This window comes from Trifolium pratense, linkage group LG5 (assembly GCF_020283565.1).
Source record: "Trifolium pratense cultivar HEN17-A07 linkage group LG5, ARS_RC_1.1, whole genome shotgun sequence".
Classification (NCBI taxonomy): domain Eukaryota; kingdom Viridiplantae; phylum Streptophyta; class Magnoliopsida; order Fabales; family Fabaceae; genus Trifolium; species Trifolium pratense.
In genome coordinates, this window is record NC_060063.1 from 13165811 (window position 1) to 13193654 (window position 27844).

At 31.7% G+C, this 27844-nt stretch overlaps 2 protein-coding genes across 2 annotated transcripts; both read left to right on the top strand.

Moving 5' to 3' along the window:
* The first annotated feature begins 2240 nt into the window (after positions 1 to 2240).
* LOC123882902 (IQ domain-containing protein IQM1-like) lies at positions 2241 to 6460 on the top strand. Its single transcript, XM_045931553.1, has 9 exons — positions 2241 to 2651; positions 3002 to 3480; positions 3818 to 3932; positions 4058 to 4123; positions 4227 to 4315; positions 4440 to 4527; positions 4724 to 4954; positions 5212 to 5313; positions 5551 to 6460. Exons 2-9 carry the CDS (start codon positions 3068 to 3070, stop codon positions 6001 to 6003), a joined length of 1557 nt encoding a protein of 518 aa, XP_045787509.1. The 5' UTR covers positions 2241 to 2651; positions 3002 to 3067; the 3' UTR covers positions 6004 to 6460.
* A 19804-nt stretch (positions 6461 to 26264) lies between these two features.
* Positions 26265 to 27407, top strand: LOC123882903 (EPIDERMAL PATTERNING FACTOR-like protein 3). Its single transcript, XM_045931554.1, has 3 exons — positions 26265 to 26364; positions 26553 to 26620; positions 27195 to 27407. The coding sequence occupies exons 1-3, from the start codon at positions 26265 to 26267 to the stop codon at positions 27405 to 27407; spliced, it is 381 nt and encodes a 126-aa protein (XP_045787510.1).
* Positions 27408 to 27844: the final 437 nt, after the last annotated feature.

Genomic DNA, 27844 nt, shown 5'->3' on the forward strand with positions numbered 1-27844 from the left:
AATTCAAAATGAGAAATTTTCACAAACATATTGTGAGTACTATTTTAACTCACCAAATTAACCAATTCAAACAAATCCAAACCCAACCAATTCAAGTTGAACCAAAAAAAACCACAACACAAGAGAAACAAAAATCCACTTGACTATGGATTTATCCAAAACTCACAAACAAACATAATCCACAAGACATGTTGGTAGTAGTCAAATACCTCCACCCATGTTATACGTTTCCCACCAAACCTGCTTGTTGATTCAAGTGCAAAGAAAGTTTCTATGCCCATGGAACAACAAAAACAAAACACTACGGCAAAAATCAAAACCACAAAGCAAGATGTACCTTTACGTCTAATAACAATATCGCAACTCGCAAGAACAAAGAGGCAACATTTGTATCCACCAACACCAACATTGCAGAAGAAACCCAACTTACAAATTAAATAAAACCAATCATCAGAACTTAAGCCAAACACATTCCCAAACTATTTTGGGAATTCGAGAGCGGAAGCCATTAATGATTCAAGGCGGATCGAACCATGCTCTTGATGCCATGTTAACAATACAGATATACGAATACAAAAAGAGAAAGAGACGGCTAGGGTTTCAATAAAATATTATTGCATTGCTTAACATTACAAAAGAGTTATCAGAGAATATATATAAAACCTAATGGACTCTGAACTAACAGGCCCAATAACATAACCTATTATTTTATTATCTAACACCTGCTACAATAGCCTAAACAACACAAAAGCATTTAACAAAACACGCACACACCCTCAAAGATCCTCAAACGTAACTCAAAGGATTTAAATCGCATAGTAGAAAATCACACTCAAAATTTTTAAGTCTTAGTTTAAACCACAACTAAGCATGTACCTTTATTTTATCAAGCACAGGATTTCGTTCAAAGGATTTTTTGTTGTTAAGAAACCAATCATTTTCAGCTTTTCAAATCATTAGTGTTGATGAATATTTTCTGATTAAAGAAAATGTTTGAAGGAGAGACTAAATTAATGATTAAAGTTAATCAATTTATAGTTTTAATCGCTTGGGACCTGAGAGTGTGCTCCTTCTTAAAATCTCAGATTCGATTTTCTCTGGTGTCAATTTATGTGAGCTAATTTAACTTCTTCAAAATAAAGTTTTAATCGCTATTTTGCATTCGAGACTAATTTCTCTAAATATTTTTTTGTCTTATTTAACAGGTTTTGCAGCGAAAATAAACTTTGTCAATTCAAATTTAAGTTTGGATATATAATAAGTAAAATCCGACTAAATACTATTTCAATTACATATCAAACTCGAATACTTTTAATTGATTTTTCAACTTTAATTGAAAGCTAGTAACCACTTTATAGTCAACTATTTTGATAATTCACTAATCCTTTAAATAAAATTTCAAATTTGGGTATGGAGAATATATACATTAGTAGAGTTCTTTTACTTTTCATATCAAGTCCGCCTAATTTGAATTACAACTAGAGTTTATAGATACTTTAGTTCATTAAACCATTATATTTGGTCTAGTGGTAAATTTTTGAATAGTATATATACATGAGGTTAGGTTCGATTCTCATTAACTTATAAATCCAAGAAGAAAAAAAAAACTTTAGTCTCGAGATTGTAGTCAACGAATCTCACAAATTTGTGAAAATAGCAATTTAGTACATTAAATTGGAAAATATCAGTCAATTAATCCCTAACAAAATACTATATATTTAGTAAACATCCATCAAAATTAATGATAGACATACATATCAACTTAAATAAATTTTTTTTTCTTCAAGTAACCTAATGAATAAATTCACACTGTAGAGAAGTGAAGAATTGCCTAAAATTCAAATTTTAAGTTTTGGAAAATAATATATATAATAGCTATCAACTGAAATATATTTACGAAAGAAATTTCTTGCTACGCGTATTTTAAATATTGGTGTAAAATTAAAATTAGAGATATAAAACTAAATTGATTGATTATTAAAAGACTAAATTATTATTTTATAAATTTGAGTAACCAAATTGACCAACATATATACAATTTTAAAACAAAATTTTATAGTTTAGTTATTAAAAAAAAAGAAACTAAAATTTCTATTTAGTAGATAATTATATTTTTTATGTCATGGGAATATCGTAGAAGCTTACATTGTTTGACTGCAGACTCACACCCTTGTTTTTTTTTCTTCCTATTGTTCTATAATTCTATGTATTTATGGTCCCATAATAAAAAGAAAACAAACACGACTTTACTTTATAATTTATGGTCATATACCTTCTAAGGGGTTATCTATCCTCCTTATTACAAACCAAAAAACTAGCTTTCAACAACTCAACAACCACGTGAATTGGACTATCATTTTATTTGTAAAGTATTCACACAAAGTAATTAAATTTGGAACTTTATAGCTTTATATTTTTTTTTCCTTATTAGAAAGTGTTGAGAAAATTCCTTGTGGAATTCAAAGACTATCCTTTTACTTTCTGTCTCACCTTTGACACGTATTTGAATACCAAACTTATATATAACCACTAAGATAGACCCATCATTATTCATTTTTCATTAATAAGTTAGTGCTATCTCTTTTTCTTGGAGTAAGATTTCAATTCATAGCTCAAATATACACACTTCTTCATAAGCTATAACAACAAAGGTTTGAATTTTACCTACCCTTTTCTTTTAATCAAGTTTTTTCTTTATATAATTATAAACATATCCATTATAATTTTTCCTTTTCAAAAAAATATGAACATATCCATCATCCATTTAATTTCATTGATTTTTATCAAAAAATAATTATTTTCTTTTTAATTAAAGTTGGCACCCAAAATTAAATAAAATTAAGTTGCATTTCTCAATTGTTCTATTTCATATGTGATTTAAACATATTTTTGCAGTTGTGCGCAGATAATACTCTGATAATAAAAAGAAATGTGGTTATGATATTTTTGTATGGTTGTTAATGATTTTTGATTAATGGAGGTGTTTATGTAATTTGAACAGGATTAAAAAAAAGGGTAGATTTCAATTTCATCAAAAGAATTGAAATTGGTGTGAATCAAAAGCTCTATGGGATTATCACTTTCCATATTAATTTCAGCTTGGGAAGAAATTGTTAGACATTCACTCTTTGGTCTATCATTCAACTATAGTTTTGGTTCCAAAGATGGTGCTATGATTTTAAGAACAAGAAGTTTAAACAAAAGAGAATCAGAAACAACAACAACAAGAAGAAACAATTCAAATAGGTTAGAGGATAATAGACCAGAACATGTTACACTTGAAAAAAATGTTCCAAATGTTGATGAGAAGTTGAAGCAAAAAGAAGTGCCTTTGCTTTCTTTGCCTAAAGAATTTGTTTTCTCTTCACCAAGACCAGTTTGTGAGCTTGATGCTGCAGCAACTAAGGTTCAGAAAGTTTATAAGAGTTATAGAACTAGAAGAAATCTTGCTGATTGTGCTGTTGTTGTTGAAGAACTCTGGTTAGTCTCATCGAAATCGATCTTTTTTATAGTTTGATATTTTATTAATCGAATAGTCAATTTAGTCTTTAAAATTGTATACTTCAGATAAGTAAGTACGTTTGTCTTTGAATTTAATGAATTTTTTAAAATATTCGTGAAATTGTAAATTTTCATTTATAATAGTCATCATCTGGGTCGGTCAATTTAGTTTTTAATATTGTCCTGAATAACAAATTTGTGATAGTTTTTTTTTTTTTTTTGTAATTATTTTGAAATTTGGTTAATATTAATGTTACAATCCTTAAGCTTATGCTAAATAAATTTTATTAATTGATGATTTTTAAATGATATGTAGGTGGAAAGCATTGGATTTGGTTGCACTTAAAAGAAGTTCTGTTTCATTCTTTGATGAACATAAACAAGAGACTGCAGTTTCAAGATGGGGAAGAGCAAGAACAAGAGCAGCCAAGGTATATTCCATTTGAATAATTCAATTAAATTTTTCAAATAATTAAATAAAGTTCTGCCAAGTTTTTCATGTTAATATTTTATTTTTTTGGTGTTTATAATTTGCTAATTTTTATTTCTCATACAGGTTGGTAAAGGTTTGTCTAAGGATGACAAGGCACAAAAATTAGCCCTCCAACATTGGCTTGAAGCTGTAAGTTATTTATCCTTTAATAATATTAATTAATTAACCCTTAAATAATATTAGTCTAATATAATCTTATCTTATAATGTACTTTTTTCTTATTTTTTAATAGATTGACCCACGTCATCGCTATGGACACAATTTGCATTTATATTATGATATTTGGTTTGAAAGCCAAAGTGTTCAACCATTTTTCTATTGGTAAGTTTTTTATTCTATGGTACCTAATCATCTATTATATATTATTATTGATTGTAAATATTGTAATGAAGCTGGTAAAAAAAAACTATAGAAATTGATAATCTTGATGATTAACTTTTTGTAGGTTGGATGTTGGCGATGGTAAAGAAATAAATCTTGAAAAATGTCCAAGGTCGACTCTTCAACATCAATGCATTAAATATCTCTGTCCAGTAAGTCATTAATATCATTATTTAGCATAAGTATTTGTGATACATTCATCCGATAGTAATTTTAAAAAATTGAATAGTTGTTTATAAATATAAGTATTTGTGTCGTGTTAGTATCAGATATCAGACGTATCTTGAATCTTACATGTCGATGTTATGTGTTTATGACTAATATAAATGTTTGATATTACCATTGCAGAAAGAAAGAGAAGAATATGAAGTAATTGTTGAAAAGGGGAAGTTGGTGTATAAACAAGATGGAAGGTTTGTGGAAACAGATGAAAAGTCCAAATGGATATTTGTTCTTAGCACAACTAGGGCCTTGTATGTTGGGAGGAAACAAAAGGGTGCTTTTCAACACTCTAGCTTTTTATCTGGGGCTGCAACCACAGCTGCTGGAAGATTAGTTGCACATCAAGGTGTACTTGAGGTAAAATATTATTCAAACACTCGCTTTTTAATCGATCCAAATTATGTGCAGTTGCAAAACTCAACTGTTAGATGATGATCAGACGATTTGTATATTTATTTTTATTTAAATTTGATTAACTATCAAAATACACGAATTGTTTGATCTTCATCTAAAGACCAATACTCGCAACTATTAAAACTCGTGACTATTAATCTATTAGTATTTTGCATGAACATTTTTTCTTACAAATAGTGTTTGTTGTATAAACATTGCAGGCTATTTGGCCTTATAGTGGTCACTACCACCCAACTGAAGAGAATTTTAGAGAATTTGTTAGCTTTCTTGAGGAGCACAATGTAGACCTCTCTAATGTCAAGGTAAATTTTTATCTAACTATGTGTATATGTATGGTATCACCATATTATGTCAGAATTACGATAACTCACTTTGATTTTGCAGAAGCTACAAAGTGTAGCTTTTAAAAAATTACAGTAAGTCACTGTGATTCTCACAGATTCACCGTGATACCAAACATAAGCTAATAGTAGTGAAAAATAAATAAATTATGGTTGTAGAATAAATTAACTAACTTATTTTTTTTTAACATTTTTCAGAGATATGCTATAGATGATGATGCTCCTTCATTTATTGTGACCAATTCATTTATTGACAATAATGAATCACAACAAATTTTATGTCCTACTCAAGCTTCTCAATCAATATCCACATCTAGCAATAATAATACCAACAACAAAGGAATCAAGGACAATAATGCAACACAAGTTAAAGACAAGAAATTTGAGGGACCAATATTTGACTTTTCAAAGAGATTATCATGCAAGTGGTCTACAGGAGCTGGACCTCGTATTGGTTGTGTCCGTGATTATCCTGAACACCTTCAATCAAGGGCATTGGAGCAAGTTAATTTGTCTCCTAGACCTGCTTCTGCAAGACCATATAGTTATGGCCCAATACCTTCTCCAAGGCCAAGCCCAAAAGTTAGGATTTCTCCTAGGCTTGCTTATATGGGTTTACCTAGCCCAAGAACTTCAATTCCTGCAAATTGAGACAAGTTTTGAAAGAATTAGGGTTGGTCGGCGATCGAACACACTTCATCCAACCCTGCTAGAGGTCGTAATTGGATTCATTTGATAACTGATAGTATTAGTCTCTCAGTCGTCAGATGAATTCAATGAACGGTCTCTAGCTACTGGAGTATAAGTGGATACCTCACAACAAGTTTGTTACCTAAGTTGGTACTTGAATTGGAGAGAAGTCTCGTATATTAGCAGCGAGAAAAGATAGACTAACTATTTATTTTAAATTTTGAGTAATTTATTTTGGTTTTAGATTTGTTTATTCCTTTATTCTTTTAGGAATTTGTGTTTCTTATAGCATATTTGGTTCTGTTTTCGAAGACTGTTTGACAAAGGTCATTTATTCTCTTGTAGTTTTTGTGGAACCTTTTTGAAAGGAAATAAAACATGCTATAAGCCTTTTACTAAGACATTGTATCCTTCACCTGAATTGTTTGTGACTCATTTATTCTCTTTTTTCTTTTTCTTTTTTTTTAAAAGGCAATTTAGACCAATTCATTGTAGTAATTGCCTAATTGGAGTGCAAATTTTATGCTTTTTTATATCAAGTGATTTTTTTTCTTTAAAAAAAAATTATGGATGATTTATACGATATAAACTTTCAATACAACAATGAATTTTGTAAAATTCGTATTCGTTATAATAATATTGGCAACTTGTGCACCAATGGAATACTCGATGAAGTCTTCCATGTTAGACTTGACCTATTAATCACTATATTTTTAATTCAAAATTGAGTAAAGGGTTAATTTTGGTTTGATTTGTTAAGATTATTCATAAATCTTTGAATGAGATTTTAGAAGTTTCAAAACTGAATAAGGAGAATGGGTAAAATTTGATTTTAAAATCCTTAAATTGTCTCCAATTCTGTATTGTATTTCACATTTGAGAAGTTGCCTCACACGGGTGACGCAGAACTGAAGCTATGTTGCATAGGTACGGGTACGGTACCGGTATCCGGTACGGATACTGGTACGCGATACAATATTTTTAGAAAATTTAAGGTATGGGTACGTTAATATAAAATATTAGAAAAATTATTTTTAAATGAATTATTATCATCATGCTTTGAAGATTTGATTTTTTTTTGTCCACCGTCTCAACTATTTTCATCAAAATTGAGTATTTGAAATATAATAAAAAATTATAATATTTTAAGAGATTTTTCAACAGCCAATATGTTTTTTCCGTATTCGTCATCATAAATCAAGCAACTAAAAATGGATACCGAATCGGTGCGTACCATACGAGTAGCATGAAGTATCCGGTACTGGTACGTACCGTACGGGTACTTCACCATTTTAGGAGTACATAAAACTGAAGGATTTGGTTGTTACACTAACTTAACTCCCACAAGCAAGCTCATTGTTGAAGATTCAGAAATGAGAAATTGAGGTAGTGATGAAATACAAAAAAGTCGTTTGAATTGTGATTTACAGTTTTGAATTTTTTTTTTTTTTACATAAATAATAAAAATATTTTTTATCAAAATATTTAAATTCTATAACACAACCCAAAAGAAGATAAATTAAACCATAAAGAATATAAGTAAAGTAAATAGAAAGAGAACATAGAATGAGACAAGGCACTATAGTTTTTATGTTGGTTCAGTCTTTATGGTTTATAAGGTGAGTTTGTCCTCCAAGGACTTAAATTCACTATAATTATATCACTATATTACAATACTCAATATTACATATCAAGTACATTAATGCATGAAACGAAGAGACAAAATCGAAAAATTTCTAATTTTTACATTACTACGACCATAGCGATACATGTTGTAGGAGACTTGTGTGTGACGTGACAAAGTTGTGTAAATGTGGACACACATGTACGTTCTCGTCTGGTTTTTAATGATGTCAAAAATCGGTTAGAAATAATTCGATTTGATCAAGGCAAAAATTTGGTTAAATTTTTCTAAACATTTTTTTGCAGAAATACGTCAAACAAAGTTCTTTTTTCCTAAAAACTAGTTTTTAAACCGGTACATACAAGAGAATGAGCTGGTGCATGCATATGACAAATTTGAGGAAACCTGAGACTATTTGCATAGTCTCAGATATACCTGTGCATGCATGTTCAAATGCACCTGAAAAAATTTATGATTCATTTCATTTTATCCACTTTTCAAACATTGGAGTGAGAAATCAATTTCGTTTCGTGATAAAATATCCAAACAATGGAATGAAACCTTTGTTCTTTTCTGTTCCATTCCATTCCGCTCTGTTAGTTTTCATTAATCTCTTAAAATTTTCAATGATTTTTGCATGCATGTTTAAATTTTAAAATGTCATATAAAGTTTATTTACTAATATTTAGAATTTTTTAACATGAGATGAATTAACTATAAATTTTTTTAAAGGAAAAAGATTTAAGATAAAAGTAACAAAAATCATTACTAAAAAAACAAAATTTTAACTTGTTTTTTTTTAAAGAACTTTTTATAATATTCTAATTTTAGACATTCCTGAAAAAAAATCATTCAAAAATACATATTTATATAATAATAGAGACTAAAACTAAAAATATAATAAAAAAAAATCACTAAACTTTATTGTCCCTTTGGTTAACAGAAAAAAAGTGAAAAGGAAAAAAAAAAACGAAAAAATCGAGAAATAAACTTGAACTAAGATTTGATTTAATTTAAGTTTATTCTGTTAATTAGGGTTGATTGCAATATAAATTCTTATTATGAAATAATAGAGCTAAAGAAGTAAAAATAAACAGGAGCGTAATTAACAACACAATAATATAACGTGAAAAACTCCAAAGTCGAAGAAAAATCACAGCCGTTGTCAAAATCGAAAACCAGAAAATAAACACTATGTGAAAATTGTTACAACATATAGACTTCACTCTCAACCACCCCATGACTCCATTATATCTACACTCTCCAAAGTAATATTTAAACTACATCTCACAATACTCTAAAACAAGATCATAAGAGAAGAAAAAAAAGAGTATAAACTTGAACTGTTTTCCACGTTATATTTTTGCTATTATGCATGGGTACTCCATTTTAGACAGAGTACCGATACGCATACAGTACTCACCCAGTACGCACCGACGCCGTACTTAGTTTTTTTTTTTTGCAAGGGGTACGCGCGTGGTACACCAATCCAAAAATACACGGTTTTTTTTCTTCTTTTTCTTTTATTCGTTTTTTTTATAGGAAGATTTAGGTTTTTATTTTTTCTATAATATAAAGGTAGCTACTACTGCTAAAAAACAATAACAAAGTAGCCACTAGAATTATTCACTCATTCATCGAAAAGGAATAGGCTCCATTCAAAGAGAGATGAAGATCTAGTTTTTATTAATATCAATATTCGTCTTCTCTCGAGAAAGAGAAATAGTAATACTTATAATGAAAGAGCAACAAAAATGTGGGATATTTGTAGAGATGAATGAGATTTATTTAATATATAGTTGATATTCTTGAAATTGCTAGTTGATGGTGGTTTCTGCAAGTGCACAGAATCGATACCAAGTAATAAAGTGATAAGTTATCGTCTCCACAGGGATTGTGCCAAAATTACTAGTTTCGCTTTGTTGGTTTTGAGAGAGAGCTTTGCAATTAAAAGTAAAGAATAATAAATTAAATGACAGAGAAATAAAAGGTTGTGCGAGTAGACGCACGGGGTAGTTAAATGTTTCGAATCCCTCCCTTATTTATACTTGGTAACCGGCGTTATATTTTACTTCACTATTAGTTATTATCCGACGGATTAATTTATATTAAAATAAGTTCAGTGTTACCATTCCTTATTTCTATTGCAATTTGAATAAAGATTAGTCAACCGCTAGTAGGTTTCCCCCTTGTTTTTATAATATCTTCACCTTTAACAAGTTCAGCCTTTAAAAAGGCGTCCTTACCCTTAATAAGTTCAATGTTTAACAAGTTGTCACGTGTTCACTCCTATCTTGTTTGATTAACCCTAAACATGCAGAATTTAACTAAGTGTAAATCTTAATCCTACCCCCTTCCTCAGGTATTGAATTTAATGGTCTCATGTTGGTCGGTTGAATTGTCTTTGGTTTCGGACTTATTAGTCTGTTGTCACGAGATCATCTAATTCCTATGTAACGTGATCTAGATTAAGAACAAAGAATTAAAGCAAGACAATTTTAGACAATAACTGAATAACAATCGAATATAAACTTGTTCGAACCAAATTACATGTCTCAAAGCATTCATAAGGGAGTTCATCTACTCGACCTAACCTAGGAAAATAAAATTACAAGGACAATAAAAAGAAAGAAACCTTATTGCCTCGGAGTTCATTCGCCCTCCTTGCCTCCTCCTTAGAGTTCTCCTAACTCTACTTGAATATTGGAGTAGCTATCAATATTTCTGAATGAATAATTGTGAAGGAGGAGGACTCTATTATAGTTTTTCAATTGTATTTTGGTTTTTACCTGCGTTCTATCGTATCCATCGTAGCCACGATACTGTTCAAAATCGTCTTATCGTGGTACGATGAAGATCTGATTTAGATTTTTCTATTTTCTTCAACCACCTTCATCGTATGTCGATGAATCTCATCGTGGGTACGATGGCTTGTGCGTTTTCTTCCGTTTTTGCCCTTTTTTTTTATATTTTTTCCACTTTTTTTGCTTATTGACCAAGTAATTTCATTTATCTAGGTATTTGTTTGCTTTTGGTCTTCAATTGTTACTAACAATACTAAAAACTACTCTAAAATAGTATTAAAAACATCATATAATTGACTGTCATCACTAGTCTTTCTCGCGGTGAACATGAACTAGAGGTCACTCTTTTTAGTGATGATGGAGAGGGAAATAATTGACTGAGCTAATTGCTTTTTAATTTTTCATATTTTGATATTTTGAACAATTTGAATTACTTTTAAAGTGTGGTGTGATATTATCTTATGTTTAATTATTTGTTTAACAAATATAATTCTATTATTTGATTTATATAATTATATTTTTTTAAAAAATTATAGGGACATATCCATAACTTAGTTTTTCTAAAAATTATATACTCCGTACCAGGATCCGTAACGGGTACCGGTACCGTACTCACACCCGAACAATATAGGTGTTGTTTATTGCGTTTCTGTTTAATTTACTTTTTTAGCTCTATTATTTCCTAACCCATTACTCAAGTTTCGTATTTTTCTTCATTCCAGCCAAACCCTCCTTAAAATTGATCATTTTATAGAAATTAAAAATAGATTAATCCCATTAATTATTTGATACGAGTTATCTAAAAAGTAAAAGTTTGATCCGAGTTGATATTAATCGAAGAAGAAAATGAGTGAACCATCATTCATCAAAATGTGTCTTAATAATGGAGATTTGTGCGTGCAGTGTGCTACAGAATATAAGCAGCTAGCTAGTACTATATAGGAGGTGCAGAGGAGAAGAAGGGAGGTACATCCCGATATCTTGCAGCGTAATCTGATATCTGATCTGGATAGTACATTATCAACCGGAACTGTCAAAGTTTTATTTATTTTTTACCCTCTGGTTCCTGGGAAAATGGGTCCTAGTTGTCCAGAGTTCGGGACGATTTTTGGTATCAAGTGGTTGCAGTTTCCTCCCAAATGCAGTTGTGGGGGATCGAACCATGGTCATCCCTATCAAGTTCAGTGTCAATCACCACTGAACCAACTAACATTTGGTAGTGTCAAAGTGTTTTAGTTCCCTGCAAAATCTCTTATTACTTATTACTAACTATTTCCTCCGGACCTAAATATAAAAGAAAACTTATTTTCTAGATTCATTGAGAATCTAATGTATTTGGTTCATAATGTGAACTAGATACATTAAATTCTCAATGAATTTAGAAAGTAAAATTTTTCTTATATTTTTGACCGGAGGGAGTAATACTGTATTTAGTAATGCCTCTCCATTTTTCCATTGTTGACTTGAGAATGACTTTTTCTTTTTAATTCTTTTTTAGGGCCACATATTAAAATAACTTTAAAATGGAAATTTTATATTAAAAATAATAATATGTCAATTTTAAAAAAATTGAATACACAATTTTTATAATGTGAAAAAAGAAATCTAATAATTTAGAGTTTAATTATGGAATAAGTGAAACTTATGGTGTGTTTGGTTTGAGAGAGTTAGGAAACAGAGAGTTAGAAGAGAGATAAGTAATTTTTCTTGATTGATTTTGCAAAAAAATTGAGTAGAGAGAGTTAAAAAATGTGGGTTGCATTCACGTTTTATTTATTCTCTCAAGTAAGGAGAAAGAGAGAACAGATACACCACTTTATCATATTTCTAATTTTACCCCTTTGTTTCTAACACAACTCACTTTAGCACAAAGATATTTTTATCTTTTTCACCATCAAACACACTTCTTTCTCCTCTATTTCTCTCTTTTCTCTCTTCTATCAAACAACACCATAAATCTACTCTATTTTTCTTTTATTTCTCATATATTTCTCTCTTCACATTTTCTTCATACTACCAAATATACCCTTAATAAAAAAAATGGTTGTCTTAAAAATTACTCCCTCTGGTCGTTAATATAAGAAGAAATTCATTTTTTAGATAATATAGAAAAGTAAACTTCTTCTTATATTTAGGATTGGAGGGAGTAAATTGAATTTCTTTTGTTTATTTTACTTTTGATAATATGGAAAAGTACTTCTTTATGTCATTTCTCATAACTGCAAAAAAAATGAGAAATGTTGACATTGCATTGTATCATCTAGGTTTAATTAGTTTATTGGTCCCTTAAAGATATTTTAGGTTTCACAATGGTCCCTTAAAGAAAAAAAGACTCAGATTGGTCCCTTAAAGAAAAAAATGTCCGGATTGGTCCCTTAAAGACATATATGTTTGCCATATTGGTCCTTTCCGCTAAATTTTAACTTCAAATATAACAAATAATTTCAATGGTTAAAATTTTAAAAATTAATAAGGTTTTTGGTAGACCACTCTTAATGGCATCCACAATCTAGTCAATTAAAACTAACGTTTTTTGTAAAAAAAATTGACAGAAAGGACCAATTGAGAAACAGATGTGTCTTTAAGGACCAATCCGGACCTTTTTTTCTTTAAGGGACCATTGTGAAACATAAAATATCTTTAAGGGACCAAAAGACTAATTAAGCCTATCATCTATTACATGTTAAGAACTTACAAGTCGATTTTGTAAAGTTGAGTTATGTTCAATACTCAATTCTAATAATATCAAAGTTTTGTCTATGATCTGTTGGGTCGCATGTTATCAGGTTACTGATCGAATCATTCACCATTTATATCTGCGTCCCAAGACCGTAGCATTGAATGTGAGGGGGTGTGTTAAGATGTCTCACATCAATTACGATATGACCTAAATATATGTTCACAAAAAAAAATAATTCTCATCATATAAACCGATTTTGTAGGGTTGAGTGAAATCCAATACTCAATTCTAAGAATATGTTGTTTTTTTTATTTTAGAAACCCAAAATGACCATTCAAATATGGCATTATGGCCCCTCGAGTATGACACTTCGACCACTCTTGAAAAAACAAAAGAATGGGATAAAAAAATTAGATGAAGTGAGAAGAAAGAGGATTCATTATGCAAAATTCTAGAATGGTTTGAAAACCAACTAAAGTCCTATATTTATAGGAGAAAAGATCCTCTCAAGTCTAAAGTTTTTTTTCCTTCAATTTTCCTTAATTTATACTCTCTCCGTCCTTCGATATAAGCCACTTTGTAATTTTTCACGCTTATTAAGAAATGTTGGTAGTGTAATAAATGTGTATTTTTTGAGTAATACAATTACTATATTGTCCTTTGTGAAAAGATGTGTTTGTAGTTAACTTTATGTACGTATTTCAATGCAAAATAGGGTTATGTTTGGAAAAATAATAATAAATATATCTATGAAATTGAAAAATGACTTATATTTAGAGGCAAATTTTTTCTTTAAAGGGGTGGTTATAATTAGGGACGGAGGGAGTACATCTTAACCATTGATAAACTTTTCTTTACTTTTTTATAATTAAAACATTATCACATGTTTTTGATTTAATGGTCTAGTTGCCTAGATTATTTCCTCAATTTTTTTCAAATGGAGACAATCTATTCTCCTATTTATAGAATTGAGTACCACCTCTTTGTCAAAAAAATATTTAGTGCCACTTGTACTTTCTCCAATCCTTTTTATAAGAGACAAATGATTTTTTAGATTCATTAATTAATTAATGTATTTGAGTTATAATATAGATCAAATACATCAATTTTATAATGAATCTAAAAAGTAGATCATCTCTTATAAAAAAGGCCGAATGAAGTACATCTCAACACAACATCTTTCACTATATAAACACTAATAATGACTTATCCCACTTCTTTAATTTACACTTTACTACTTTTAAGTCCCAATGCTTACTCTTCCAACCTCTGGTCAATTTTTAAAAATGGTTCAAAAAATATATAATATTGTAATTGGGTAAAAAAACCATTCTTATTTTTTTTATATAAACAAAAATATACACGGGACGATTATTTGTGATTCATAATTTATTCATTTAATAAGTTTTACAAGAAATAACACAACACAATAGTTTCATTTATATTTTAACAATATTATATAATAAATTTTTTTATATTTTATCCTCAATAAATTTTTATCTTAATATAATGACAAACTTAAATATCAAATAAAAATTAATAGACTCGCACGGGTCTTTTAACTAGTATAGTGTTATTATAGTACATGTTATATAAATTTACAATAGGGTTATTACACCATTTATTTTATATGGCGAAATACAGCATAATAACCCATGTAAGTACAGTACGAGTATTCTACAATCTTTAAAATGTGATGGGTCCAAATCAAATCAAAGTATGGTTCTTCACAAATCAACGTCACAAATTAATCCCACTGGTCTTCAGCTCCAACGCATGTTTGACCGTCATGACTCATCTGTTGAAAACAATTGAAATGTGTTAGAAGCTGATGAGCCATGATACGTGACACGATATCGATACGATACGACATCGATATAGTGATACAGGAAAATTTTCGAAATTTCCGATACGATACCTTCGGGTTATGTTTTTTTGAAAAAGCTAAAATGAGACAGCCTCCCCAGCACAAGACGTACCAATATAGGCTAAACAAGTTTACAAAGAGTCGTCGAAACAAAATCATAAACAAATCATAAAAAGCCCAAACAAAACATAAGACTAGATCACCAGCTATGGTAGTTATAAGCTAACGTAACACTCGTCGACTTCAACCACCTAAAAGAGAAAAGCTTGATCTTGTCCAACAAAATATGGGGCGTGTCTTCTGATCCTGTGAACAATCGATGATTTCGCTCCGTCCATACAACCCAAATGAAAGCAAGCCAAATGAGCTGTAAAAATGATCGACGCGCGCGAGAGCCACCTGCTGAAGATGCAAACTGAACAAAATGGTCACGCAGAGTAGTGAAATCCACCAAAGGAATACCAATCCACGAGCGCACTAAATCCAAAAGAGAACCAACGGTACTATAGGAGATGAATAAGTGATGAACTGACTCGGCCTCTGCACATCCAAAAACGCAAGAGTGAGCTGTAGAAGATAAAACACCTCGAGTAATCAGGTTTACTTTCGTGGGCAACCTATCACGCATAAACGCCACGCGAAGATGGAAACCTTCAAAGGAACCTGGGGGTGCCAAATGAGGTGATCCGCATCATCTATAGTAACCAAAACATTAGAAGTAAGAAGTTGATATGCTCCTCTAACAGAGTAACCTGTGACAGGATCAGGGCGCCACTGCCACCTATGAATAGAATGAGCCTGCAAGAAAATGTTAAGAAGTAAAGACTGACACTCCCCCAACATCTCCTCCTCCCATGCCCTCAGCTGCCGCCGCCACACCCACGCCTCGCCACCCTAACATCAGGGATACGTTATTTAAAACTTAAGTTTAAAATAAAATATATAAATGCACAATATATAAACATAACTAAAATCGATAATGATAAAAATTAACATTTAAATTACTCAAAATAAGAAAACAAGTGACAATTACATATATTAAGTTAAGTACTCCCCAAAAGGGGGGTGAGATGGGTAGCTTAACTGGTTAAGCTAGTTGAACTAAGAGTTAATGACTTGGAGGTCCAAAGTTCAAGTTATGACATGGAGAAAAACCAACAAAGACATAGTTGGTAACATCATACTCTAACATTCAATACTTAAGAGAAAATACGAATTGTATCAGTCTCATCTCCTACGTTTCTATCATCAAAGAGCTTTAATTGTCCAATACTTTTTCGATCGATACGCGTATCAGAGAAGTATCCGACAAATATTGGTTATATTTTATTTTAAAAAATAATATTTGATGAATAATTTGCAAGTATACAATTAGCCGTCAAGTAGTATAAAAATCGTTCTTTCCACAGGGATTGTTGTAATTCAAAAACAAGTTGAATACATATTTAAACACATAAATTTAAATGTAAAAAGGGGGGAAATTTGTTTGGTTCAAGTTTGATCATAAACTGACAAAATAACTTAGGTTTCAAATCAAATGAAGAAAAGCGATTGATCCTTTTGGTTCATCTAATTACTACTTCTCTTGGTAATTTCATGTATGATTACAAATTTACTCAATTTAGTTTCACGATTAGATTAAATCAAAAATGATTATGCCCAATGTCTTGGTAACATAATCCTCTCCCTTGATCATCGATTCCTAATGTCTTAGGTAATCTATGATCAATTGAGGATTACAAACTTTAATCTATAAAATCTCAATTAACAATCCGAAATGTCTTAAGTGAAAGTTAATCGATCAATTAGTCCTAGATCGATGATTCATTCCTATCGTCATAGTAAAATAAATCATTGAATTCATCATATAAGTAGCTAATTCATATAAAGCATTAAGCATAAGGAATAATCAAAGAAACTAACTTCGTAATTCATATATCAATTCAAATGAGAATCACATGGTTCAAGAGAAATAGAAATCAGAATCCCCTAAGGACCAATCATGGGAATTTAGTTACACATAGTATAAGAAAACATTACAATCAAAGAAATGAGAGAAAGCATGTTTACAAGATGATCTTGATGTGTTTCCACACTTCAATCCTTGCCTCCAAGCTCCTTGATCTTCAAAAGTTCTCAAAATTGATGTTTCCAATGCTAATTTTCGATCCATCATCTCAGATCTGCCTTTTCCTTTTATAACCGGAGTCAATAAATGAGAATTTCACCTCAGACACGAGCATTTTCGCCCCAGGCACAGAATTTTCGCCTGAGGCGCCAACATTTTCGCCCCAGGCGAACAGGCAAACAGAGAGGTGCTTTTCAACTGGGAATTTTCGCCTGAGGCACAGGAATTTTCGCCTCAGGCACAACATTTTCGCCTGAGGCACCAACATTTTCGCCCGGAGCGAAAAAAGCAGAATATTAGCTATTTTCTTCATTCTTCAGCTACTTTCATCCTTTGCAAATATCTTCAAACTAGTGCATTATTCTTCCATGAAATGAGTTACAATTCTTCTAAAAAGACTTGAAATTGGTCTTATTTTCATGTAATGACGCATGTCATCACAACCCCAAACTTATTTCATTCCTTGTCCTCGAGGAATATCCCAATCTCTAAGAAAACAAAACACTACCTCAATCCATTTGGCTACACAAACTCAAACCCAATCAAGTTAGACGTAATTTGCATAATATTTCAACGATCAATTTCGTCATGATTCAAATATTCACAGTTTCAAATTTAGGCAAAACAAAGAGCATCAAATAAAGATTGACCATACTTAATCTCTTCACACCCTCACCGACTCTCCTGTTTAAGGGTAATATTCACTCAATCAACACATCATAACTAGACTACTATAAATTTGCAGACATTCTCAAAAATCAATCACCATGTCATGAACACACACATTAGAGGACTTTTATAGGTTATAACGTGGCCTGGTTAAAAGGTGGATGGTGGCATTTCTGGTAAGTGAGTAAAAAAACTTGAAGTTAGATACCACTAAATTGAATAGATACAACACCCCACCCTACTTTTTAATAATTCATACTAGAGAACAATTTTCCTTCACAAAATTTTCTTTCAATGAATTCTTATTGTTTTCAAGAAGATCACCATGATTATTATTATTATTTTTTTCTTCGAACTTCTTTTCTTAGTGAACTTTTGAATTTTTCTTTCATAATTTTGTGTATATATATATATATATATATATATATATATATATATATATATATATATATATATATTTTAGTTCTCTAGTATACCCACCCCAAACTTAAGTTGTTGTTAATTCCAAAAGCAACCCCAAACTTAGTGACATGCATTGTGCAAAAACCACTAAAGGTATCTAATTCTCCAAGAAAATCATTTTTTTTTTATAACAAAACTTGGGTCAGATAACAAACAAAACATTTTTCTTTAAGCTCAAAGGGGTTAAACAAAGGATAAGCAATGATAGAGGTGGCTAAAACAGGCTCAAGATACCAAAGAACTTGCCTCGTGTGTGCATCACAACAATAAATCAATTAAAGAGAACATGCGCAAATTCTAGAGACATAGCTAAGTGTGGAATTCTCATAATCATCAAAAGAAATCAGTGTTTGGGCTCAAAATCTCACGGTTATGCTGGATTAAACTATGGTCAATATTTGTGAGAGTCCCTAAGCTTTGCCTAAATTATCACTATGATGCATCAGAAACAGTCAAAAATATCACACATTCATATCATGCATTTGGTCAACAATTTTGAATCTAAGATGGTAGCCAAACAAATTTCAAATAGTGTGAGGTTTTCAAAAAGACTAAGACATTCAAGGAAAACAACAAATAAAACAAGTATTTATTCATGACAAATAAAGAGCAAGTAACAACTTCAACATAAACGCACGAAGCAGGCCAAAAAGTACACATGGAGAAGGTAATATCTGAAAACCTGATTCTTTTTTTTTTTTTCCAGCTTTCGAATGCACTATACTCCAACTCCTCTATTGTCTTCTTGAACCTGCAAAACACAAAACAAAACAAAAAAAAATATTGTTTAGTGAATAAAACCTTGGGTTGCCTCCCAAGCAGCGCTCTTTTAACGTCAATAGCTTGACGGTCCATGACTTCAAATTAGGTTGGATATTTCAGACTTGTTTCACCCCAACTCCTCTTTTGCTCTTTCTTCAACCGAGAATTATTCTGATCAACAAGCAATGATTTCACTATTATCGGATGGCGAATGAACTTTATCTGCTTATTCCTCCCTTTCTTTCTTTTCTTCTTTCGTGCTCCTTTTGGACCTTCCTTAGAATCATCCACACTCTTTTTCCTAAAACTCATCATGACGGTTTCAACTAGCTTCGTCACTTCTTTCTTTACTAAACCTTCCAATGGAGGAATAACAATTTTACAAGCATCCACACCCGGATTGACTTCTTCCTCCTTATACACCTTGTGCAACCAAAAGGCAGGGATTATACCATTTAAATTCCAAGCCGAAGTGTCATAATCCTTCTCCAATTCTTTAACAAGGTCATCTTCTTCCAAAGGAGTAAGCAAGCTACTAATTATGACCGGTTGCTTTGAATCTTCTCCCAAGAATACATACTTCCAATTAGGAGGAAGTTCTTCCAACCCCGGAGGACTTGGCTCAAACTCTTCCTCCACTAGCAATGTCTCCTCCACTTTTAGCGTTTCCGCTACTTGGCACTCATCCAATTGTTGAAGAAAAAGTTCAATTTCATGATCCCATTCTTCTTCTCTCACATCCTTTGCCACATCCTCTAACACATCCACCTTGAAACATTCAGGTACCACTCCACAAAACTTTGTTGCTTCAAACACCTTGAAGCATACTTGTTCATTGTCTAGACGAAACATGAGCTCACCCATCTCAACGTCAATTAGAGCCCTTCCGGTGGCTAAGAATGATCTTCCCAACAAGAGAGGAACTTCAGCGTCCTCCTCCATATCTAGAATCACGAAATCAGCCGGGAATACAAATTCAGCACATCTTACCAAAACATCTTGTAAAATTCCATGTGGGTAGGTAATTGACAGGTCGGCAAGAGATAATTGCATCTTTGTCGGTTTAGCCACGGCACCCGGGATGCGCTTCATCATAGACAAGGGCATCAAATTGATGTTTGCACCCAAGTCACATAAAGCTCTCCTAACATGTAAGTTTCCAATAGAGCATGGAATGGTGAAACTTCCCGGATCCTTCTTCTTTTGGGGAAGCTTCTTTTGAATTATTGCACTGCACTCTTCGGTCATGTCTACCGTCTCATCATCAAGAGGTTTTCGCTTCTTTGTCAAAAGCTCCTTCATAAATTTCGCATATATAGGCATTTGTTCCAAAGCCTCTGCAAAAGGAATATTCGCTTGGAGACTATGGAGCATTTTCATGAAATTTTTGAAGTGTTGATGATCTTTCTCCTTGGCCTTCTTCTTTCGTGGATACGGTAACTTGGCATGGAATGAAGTGTTTTGTCCTTTGTTGCCATCCTTCTCTTCTAAGCTTTGAACTTTCTTCAAAGTGTGATTCTTTTCAACTAACTTCTCATCACTCTCTTTTTGAATTTTTCTCTCTCTCTCATTTTCGACTACTTCTATCTCACCTTCAATCTCATTTTCTACTCCACATTCTTTTTCAACTTCACCCTCATTCTCATTTTTTTCATCTCTCTTTTCTTTCACTCCATCTTCACTCGACTCACTTTTCTTCTTTGTCATAACCTCAGGTGAAGGAACCACTCTACTTCTCAAATTGATCGCATTGCAGCTTTCATGACCAGAATTATCTTTTGTAGAACCTTCAAAGCCATTATTTTGAGTAGCCAAGAATTGCCTTGACAATTGACCCATTTGAGTTTCTAGGTTCTTGATTGAAGCTTCATGATTCTTGTTAGCAATGTCTTGGTTAGCTTTCATTTGGTCTTGGCTAATCTTCATTGCTTCAAAATTTCCTTGAGTCACCTTGATAGCTAAGATAAGACTATCTTCAAAAGAATCTACAAGGTGATCTTCCGACTGTTGCTCTTGAGGAATTTCTTTATTTTGAGTTAAACATGAATTAGTTCCATAAGAAAAGTTCATGTGATTCTTCCCTCCAAGATTATAGGCATTGAAATATGGATTGTTTTGCTTCCCATTCCACATGTAGCTCATCTGCTCTTGGGCTGCTAATTGTGTGGTAATAATTTGTAGTAGAGCATTCATTAACTTGTAACTTGTTAAAAGTTCGTTTTGATTGTCTAATTCAAGCATGACTTCCTGCCTGGTCTAAACAACAAAGAAAATACCTTAGTAGCACTTGCACTAAACAATAGTGAAAACGAAATTTAAAATGAAACTTATTTTTGTATTTTTTTATTATAAACAAAACAAAACTAAAATAGTGAACTAAGTATGGTCCAATTGCCTTGTTGAATCAATCAACAATCCCCGGCAACGGCGCCAAAAACTTGATGAATAATTTGCAAGTATACAATTAGCAGTCAAGTAGTATAAAAATCGTTCTTTCCACAGGGATTGTTGTAATTCAAAAACAAGTTGAATACATATTTAAACACATAAATTTAAATGTAAAAAGGGGGGAAATTTGTTTGGTTCAAGTTTGATCATAAACTGACAAAATAACTTAGGTTTCAAATCAAATGAAGAAAAGCGATTGATCCTTTTGGTTCATCTAATTACTACTTCTCTTGGTAATTTCATGTATGATTACAAATTTACTCAATTTAGTTTCACGATTAGATTAAATCAAAAATGATTATGCCCAATGTCTTGGTAACATAATCCTCTCCCTTGATCATCGATTCCTAATGTCTTAGGTAATCTATGATCAATTGAGGATTACAAACTTTAATCTATAAAATCTCAATTAACAATCCGAAATGTCTTAAGTGAAAGTTAATCGATCAATTAGTCCTAGATCGATGATTCATTCCTATCGTCATAGTAAAATAAATCATTGAATTCATCATATAAGTAGCTAATTCATATAAAGCATTAAGCATAAGGAATAATCAAAGAAACTAACTTCGTAATTCATATATCAATTCAAATGAGAATCACATGGTTCAAGAGAAATAGAAATCAGAATCCCCTAAGGACCAATCATGGGAATTTAGTTACACATAGTATAAGAAAACATTACAATCAAAGAAATGAGAGAAAGCATGTTTACAAGATGATCTTGATGTGTTTCCACACTTCAATCCTTGCCTCCAAGCTCCTTGATCTTCAAAAGTTCTCAAAATTGATGTTTCCAATGCTAATTTTCGATCCATCATCTCAGATCTGCCTTTTCCTTTTATAACCGGAGTCAATAAATGAGAATTTCACCTCAGACACGAGCATTTTCGCCCCAGGCACAGAATTTTCGCCTGAGGCGCCAACATTTTCGCCCCAGGCGAACAGGCAAACAGAGAGGTGCTTTTCAACTGGGAATTTTCGCCTGAGGCACAGGAATTTTCGCCTCAGGCACAACATTTTCGCCTGAGGCACCAACATTTTCGCCCAGAGCAAAAAAAGCAGAATATTAGCTATTTTCTTCATTCTTCAGCTACTTTCATCCTTTGCAAATATATTCAAACTAGTGCATTATTCTTCCATGAAATGAGTTACAATTCTTCTAAAAAGACTTGAAATTGGTCTTATTTTCATGTAATGACGCATGTCATCACAACCCCAAACTTATTTCATTCCTTGTCCTCGAGGAATATCCCAATCTCTAAGAAAACAAAACACTACCTCAATCCATTTGGCTACACAAACTCAAACCCAATCAAGTTAGACGTAATTTGCATAATATTTCAACGATCAATTTCGTCATGATTCAAATATTCACAGTTTCAAATTTAGGCAAAACAAAGAGCATCAAATAAAGATTGACCATACTTAATCTCTTCACACCCTCACCGACTCTCCTGTTTAAGGGTAATATTCACTCAATCAACACATCATAACTAGACTACTATAAATTTGCAGACATTCTCAAAAATCAATCACCATGTCATGAACACACACATTAGAGGACTTTTATAGGTTATAACGTGGCCTGGTTAAAAGGTGGATGGTGGCATTTCTGGTAAGTGAGTAAAAAAACTTGAAGTTAGATACCACTAAATTGAATAGATACAACACCCCACCCTACTTTTTAATAATTGATACTAGAGAACAATTTTCCTTCACAAAATTTTCTTTCAATGAATTCTTATTGTTTTCAAGAAGATCACCATGATTATTTTTGTTTTTTTTTTCTTTTTTTTCTTCGAACTTCTTTTCTTAGTGAACTTTTGAATTTTTCTTTCATAATTTTTGTATATATATATATATATATATATATTTTAGTTCTCTAGTATACCCACCCCAAACTTAAGTTGTTGTTAATTCCAAAAGCAACCCCAAACTTAGTGACATGCATTGTGCAAAAACCACTAAAGGTATCTAATTCTCCAAGAAAATCATTTTTTTTTATAACAAAACTTGGGTCAGATAACAAACAAAACATTTTTCTTTAAGCTCAAAGGGGTTAAACAAAGGATAAGCAATGATAGAGGTGGCTAGAACAGGCTCAAGATACCAAACATTTGCCTCGTGTGTGCATCACAACAATAAATCAATTAAAGAGAACATGCGCAAATTCTAGAGACATAGCTAAGTGTGGAATTCTCATAATCATCAAAAGAAATCAGTGTTTGGGCTCAAAATCTCACAGTTATGCTGGATTAAACTATGGTCAATATTTGTGAGAGTCCCTAAGCTTTGCCTAAATTATCACTATGATGCATCAGAAACAGTCAAAAATATCACACATTCATATCATGCATTTGGTCAACAATTTTGAATCTAAGATGGTAGCCAAACAAATTTCAAATAGTGTGAGGTTTTCAAAAAGACTAAGACATTCAAGGAAAACAACAAATAAAACAAGTATTTATTCATGACCAATAAAGAGCAAGTAACAACTTTAACATAAACGCACGAAGCAGGCCAAAAAGTACACATGGAGAAGGTAATATCTGAAAACCTGATTTTTTTTTTTCCAGCTTTCGAATGCACTATACTCCAACTCCTCTATTGTCTTCTTGAACCTGCAAAACACAAAACAAAACAAAAAAAAATATTGTTTAGTGAATAAAACCTTGGGTTGCCTCCCAAGCAGCGCTCTTTTAACGTCAATAGCTTGACGGTCCATGACTTCAAATTAGGTAGGATATTTCAGACTTGTTTCACCCCAACTCCTCTTTTGCTCTTTCTTCAACCGAGAATTATTCTGATCAACAAGCAATGATTTCACTATTATCGGATGGCGAATGAACTTTATCTGCTTATTCCTCCCTTTCTTTCTTTTCTTCTTTCGTGCTCCTTTTGGACCTTCCTTAGAATCATCCACACTCTTTTTCCTAAAACTCATCATGACGGTTTCAACTAGCTTCGTCACTTCTTTCTTTACTAAACCTTCCAATGGAGGAATAACAATTTTACAAGCATCCACACCCGGATTGACTTCTTCCTCCTTATACACCTTGTGCAACCAAAAGGCAGGGATTATACCATTTAAATTCCAAGCCGAAGTGTCATAATCCTTCTCCAATTCTTTAACAAGGTCATCTTCTTCCAAAGGAGTAAGCAAGCTACTAATTATGACCGGTTGCTTTGAATCTTCTCCCAAGAATACATACTTCCAATTAGGAGGAAGTTCTTCCAACCCCGGAGGACTTGGCTCAAACTCTTCCTCCACTAGCAATGTCTCCTCCACTTTTAGCGTTTCCGCTACTTGGCACTCATCCAATTGTTGAAGAAAAAGTTCAATTTCATGATCCCATTCTTCTTCTCTCACATCCTTTGCCACATCCTCTAACACATCCACCTTGAAACATTCAGGTACCACTCCACAAAACTTTGTTGCTTCAAACACCTTGAAGCATACTTGTTCATTGTCTAGACGAAACATGAGCTCACTCATCTCAACGTCAATTAGAGCCCTTCCGGTGGCTCAATATAATGATCCTCCAATAATTTAGAGGGTTAAATATGTTTTTGGTCCTTATAGTTTTTCAGAATTTTTATTTTAGTCCCTGAAGATTTTTTTCCACACTTTTTAGTCCCTGGAGTCAAAATGATCAAAGCAAAATAACATTCGTATATGGTCAAAAGCAAAATATATGAATAATGTATATAGTCAAAATGAGTCACTTATTGTAGAACTAAGAGAGTATCAACTTTCGATCAACTATAAATTTTATAACATTCATACTCGTTAATACGTTATTTATGACTTGTACACAAATACTACTTGAACGATGCTTTTATAGTTTTATACATGGCCTTATAAAAGTAGTAACTTGAGTTGTTACTTGTTATGGACAAGTCAATATGGAACTGTTGAAATTAATCAAAAGTCAAGAAAGAAGTGGTTCTGCAGTCAAATCTTCAGGGACAGTGCAGCTCATACTGAAACCGATTCAGTGAAGTTCTTTCTAATTCTAGTACCCTGAACCCCTGCACTTACTTATTTATTTAATTTTGGTAATAGTACAAATGATGGACAAATAACTGTCAAAAATAAAATGATGGAGAAATAATTAAATATATTTGGTACAAATGGACAAATTTTTATATAGGACAAATAAGATTTTTAAATAGGATTATATTAGACATGTTTTATCTTAAAAAAAACTTAATTGCAATAGTTAATTTCGAGTTTGAAATTTGATTTAGGAATGTATTATCTTTAAAAACTTTAAGGAATTTTTTTATCCATTTAAGTCTCACAAAATTTATTGTTCTGATTTGCGCGGCGGATATCTATTTACAACCAAAAAAATTGTCCAATAAAACTTGAGTGTTTTAAAAAAAAATAGGATGTTGGCAGGTGTAACATCATCACCAGTAGACAATCTCAGTCGTCCATAATAAATTTAATGGCTTAGATTTACTTGTTCAATTTAATTAATTAATTTTATACAGAGTTTGATTTTAGCCATTTATAAATTGTTGATCAGTCGGTCAAAAATAATTTTTTTTAATTTTTTTGACGATAATCGGTCAAAAATAATTGTTGCATTGATGTATTAACTGCGTCAAATCTATTTTCAAAAATATATCATATATTATGCAACAGAAGAATTGCATTCCTATATCTCTCTTCCTCTTATATAGAGCTAGCTGGCCATCATTGTTTTTTCTAATAGCATAACATATATATCATTTTAATCTCTCTTCCTACAACTATGAAGAGAACAATGTGCTACATTCTAATCTTAACATTTTCAATTCTACTTTTGCGTTTGGTTTGTGTAATAAGCAAACCTTGGCTGTTTTTTGGTGCTGCAAATCAACAAGGTTAGTAAACTTAACACTTTCATCTCACTCCTTTCCAACCCTACAAATGTGTAATCTTACTTTTCTCTTTGAACTCAAAAAAAAGTTTGCTTTTGAAACATCATTAGAATTTATGATTTAAAAAACATCATTAACATTTTTTTTCACTGTATTTTAATTATTTCAATTTTTGTTACAACTTTCAACAGCATTCTTCAAAGTTGATCCCAGAACTAGAATACCTGCAGATGTTCCAAGACATTTTGACTCTATACAGGTTTATCTCTTGAAGGTACAATATCAAAATCTTACTAATGAACTACTGAGCTAACATCTTATGAACAATTGAAAAATATAGTTTTTTTTTTCGACAAGAAAAAATATATAGTTATTTTCTCAAATTTTACACTACAAATTCAAAGACTATTTAAGTTAGTGAATATTTTCTAAAAAAAATATTTTGATAGATGAATTTTTTATTTTTATGATGGATGAATTAAATTGATTGATATTTTTTAATTTAAAGGACTAGATTACTGTTTTGCAAATTTATAGAACTAAACTGATTACATAATCAAAGATTTAAATATCTATTTAATTACTCGTTCCCATGAACTTAATTTGGTTGATAGATACATTACATTATATATATATTGAGGTTGAGTCTTGAACTCAGACAACCCACTTATTCACCTTTAGTTTTTGTTACATCCACTTATTCACCTTAAGAGTGCGTAAAATTTCTAACCACTAAATTACTCGACGAAAATATTTTGTGGCATGTGATTTTACAATATATTAGTAATAATATTACATGTTTTTATACATATTTTAAATTTTATTTATTGAAGGGAAGAAAGGTATTGGAGGAATATGAAGAAGCATTGATGGGAGTGAGTAGGATTGGGTCAAGACCACCAAGATGTGAACACAAATGTGGAGGATGCATTCCTTGTAACCCAATTCAGATGCCTACCAACAAAAATCATATTGGTATTCAGTATGCCAATTATGAGCCTGAAGGATGGAGATGCAAGTGTGGCACTTCTTACTTTAACCCCTAATAATTAATTAAGGAAAATTCTTCTATTATAACAAGACCACCTTTTAATTAGTTACTTGTATGTTTATTTATAATTAATCCTTGATATATGATTATTGTTTTACCTTGAATGAATAGTTGAATGTTAGTGTTACAAGTTACAACTAATCGATCAAGATTTTGTGCTGAAACAACATTGATCTGTGATATGTTTAGGTTACCTTGAATGTTCAATTTTGATGTCGCAAAATTTAAGTAAAAATGAGTCAAACAAACTTGATGTATTTGAACCAAATACATTAACTTTTATTGACCAATACTAATGCTACGGTGGACCAGTTGGCGAATGTATTTTCCCGTCATGTAGTATGCAAACGGTGTTTTAGCCATTTTTGTAAATTTTTACACTCGCTTTGCAAACCGGGGGTGCTGAGAAGAAAAACCCAACAATCAGCCGTG

Bases quoted from the DNA above. Each gene is read 5' to 3' on its own strand.
- LOC123882902 (XM_045931553.1), top strand. From the start codon at position 3,068: ATGGGATTATCACTTTCCATATTAATTTCAGCTTGGGAAGAAATTGTT. The intron at 4,316-4,439 runs GTAAGTTTTTTA...AACTTTTTGTAG, and splicing joins GTTCAACCATTTTTCTATTG to GTTGGATGTTGGCGATGGTA. The intron at 4,528-4,723 runs GTAAGTCATTAA...TTACCATTGCAG, and splicing joins GCATTAAATATCTCTGTCCA to AAAGAAAGAGAAGAATATGA.
- LOC123882903 (XM_045931554.1), top strand. From the start codon at position 26,265: ATGTGCTACATTCTAATCTTAACATTTTCAATTCTACTTTTGCGTTTG. The intron at 26,365-26,552 runs GTTAGTAAACTT...AACTTTCAACAG, and splicing joins TGGTGCTGCAAATCAACAAG to CATTCTTCAAAGTTGATCCC. The intron at 26,621-27,194 runs GTTTATCTCTTG...TATTTATTGAAG, and splicing joins GACATTTTGACTCTATACAG to GGAAGAAAGGTATTGGAGGA.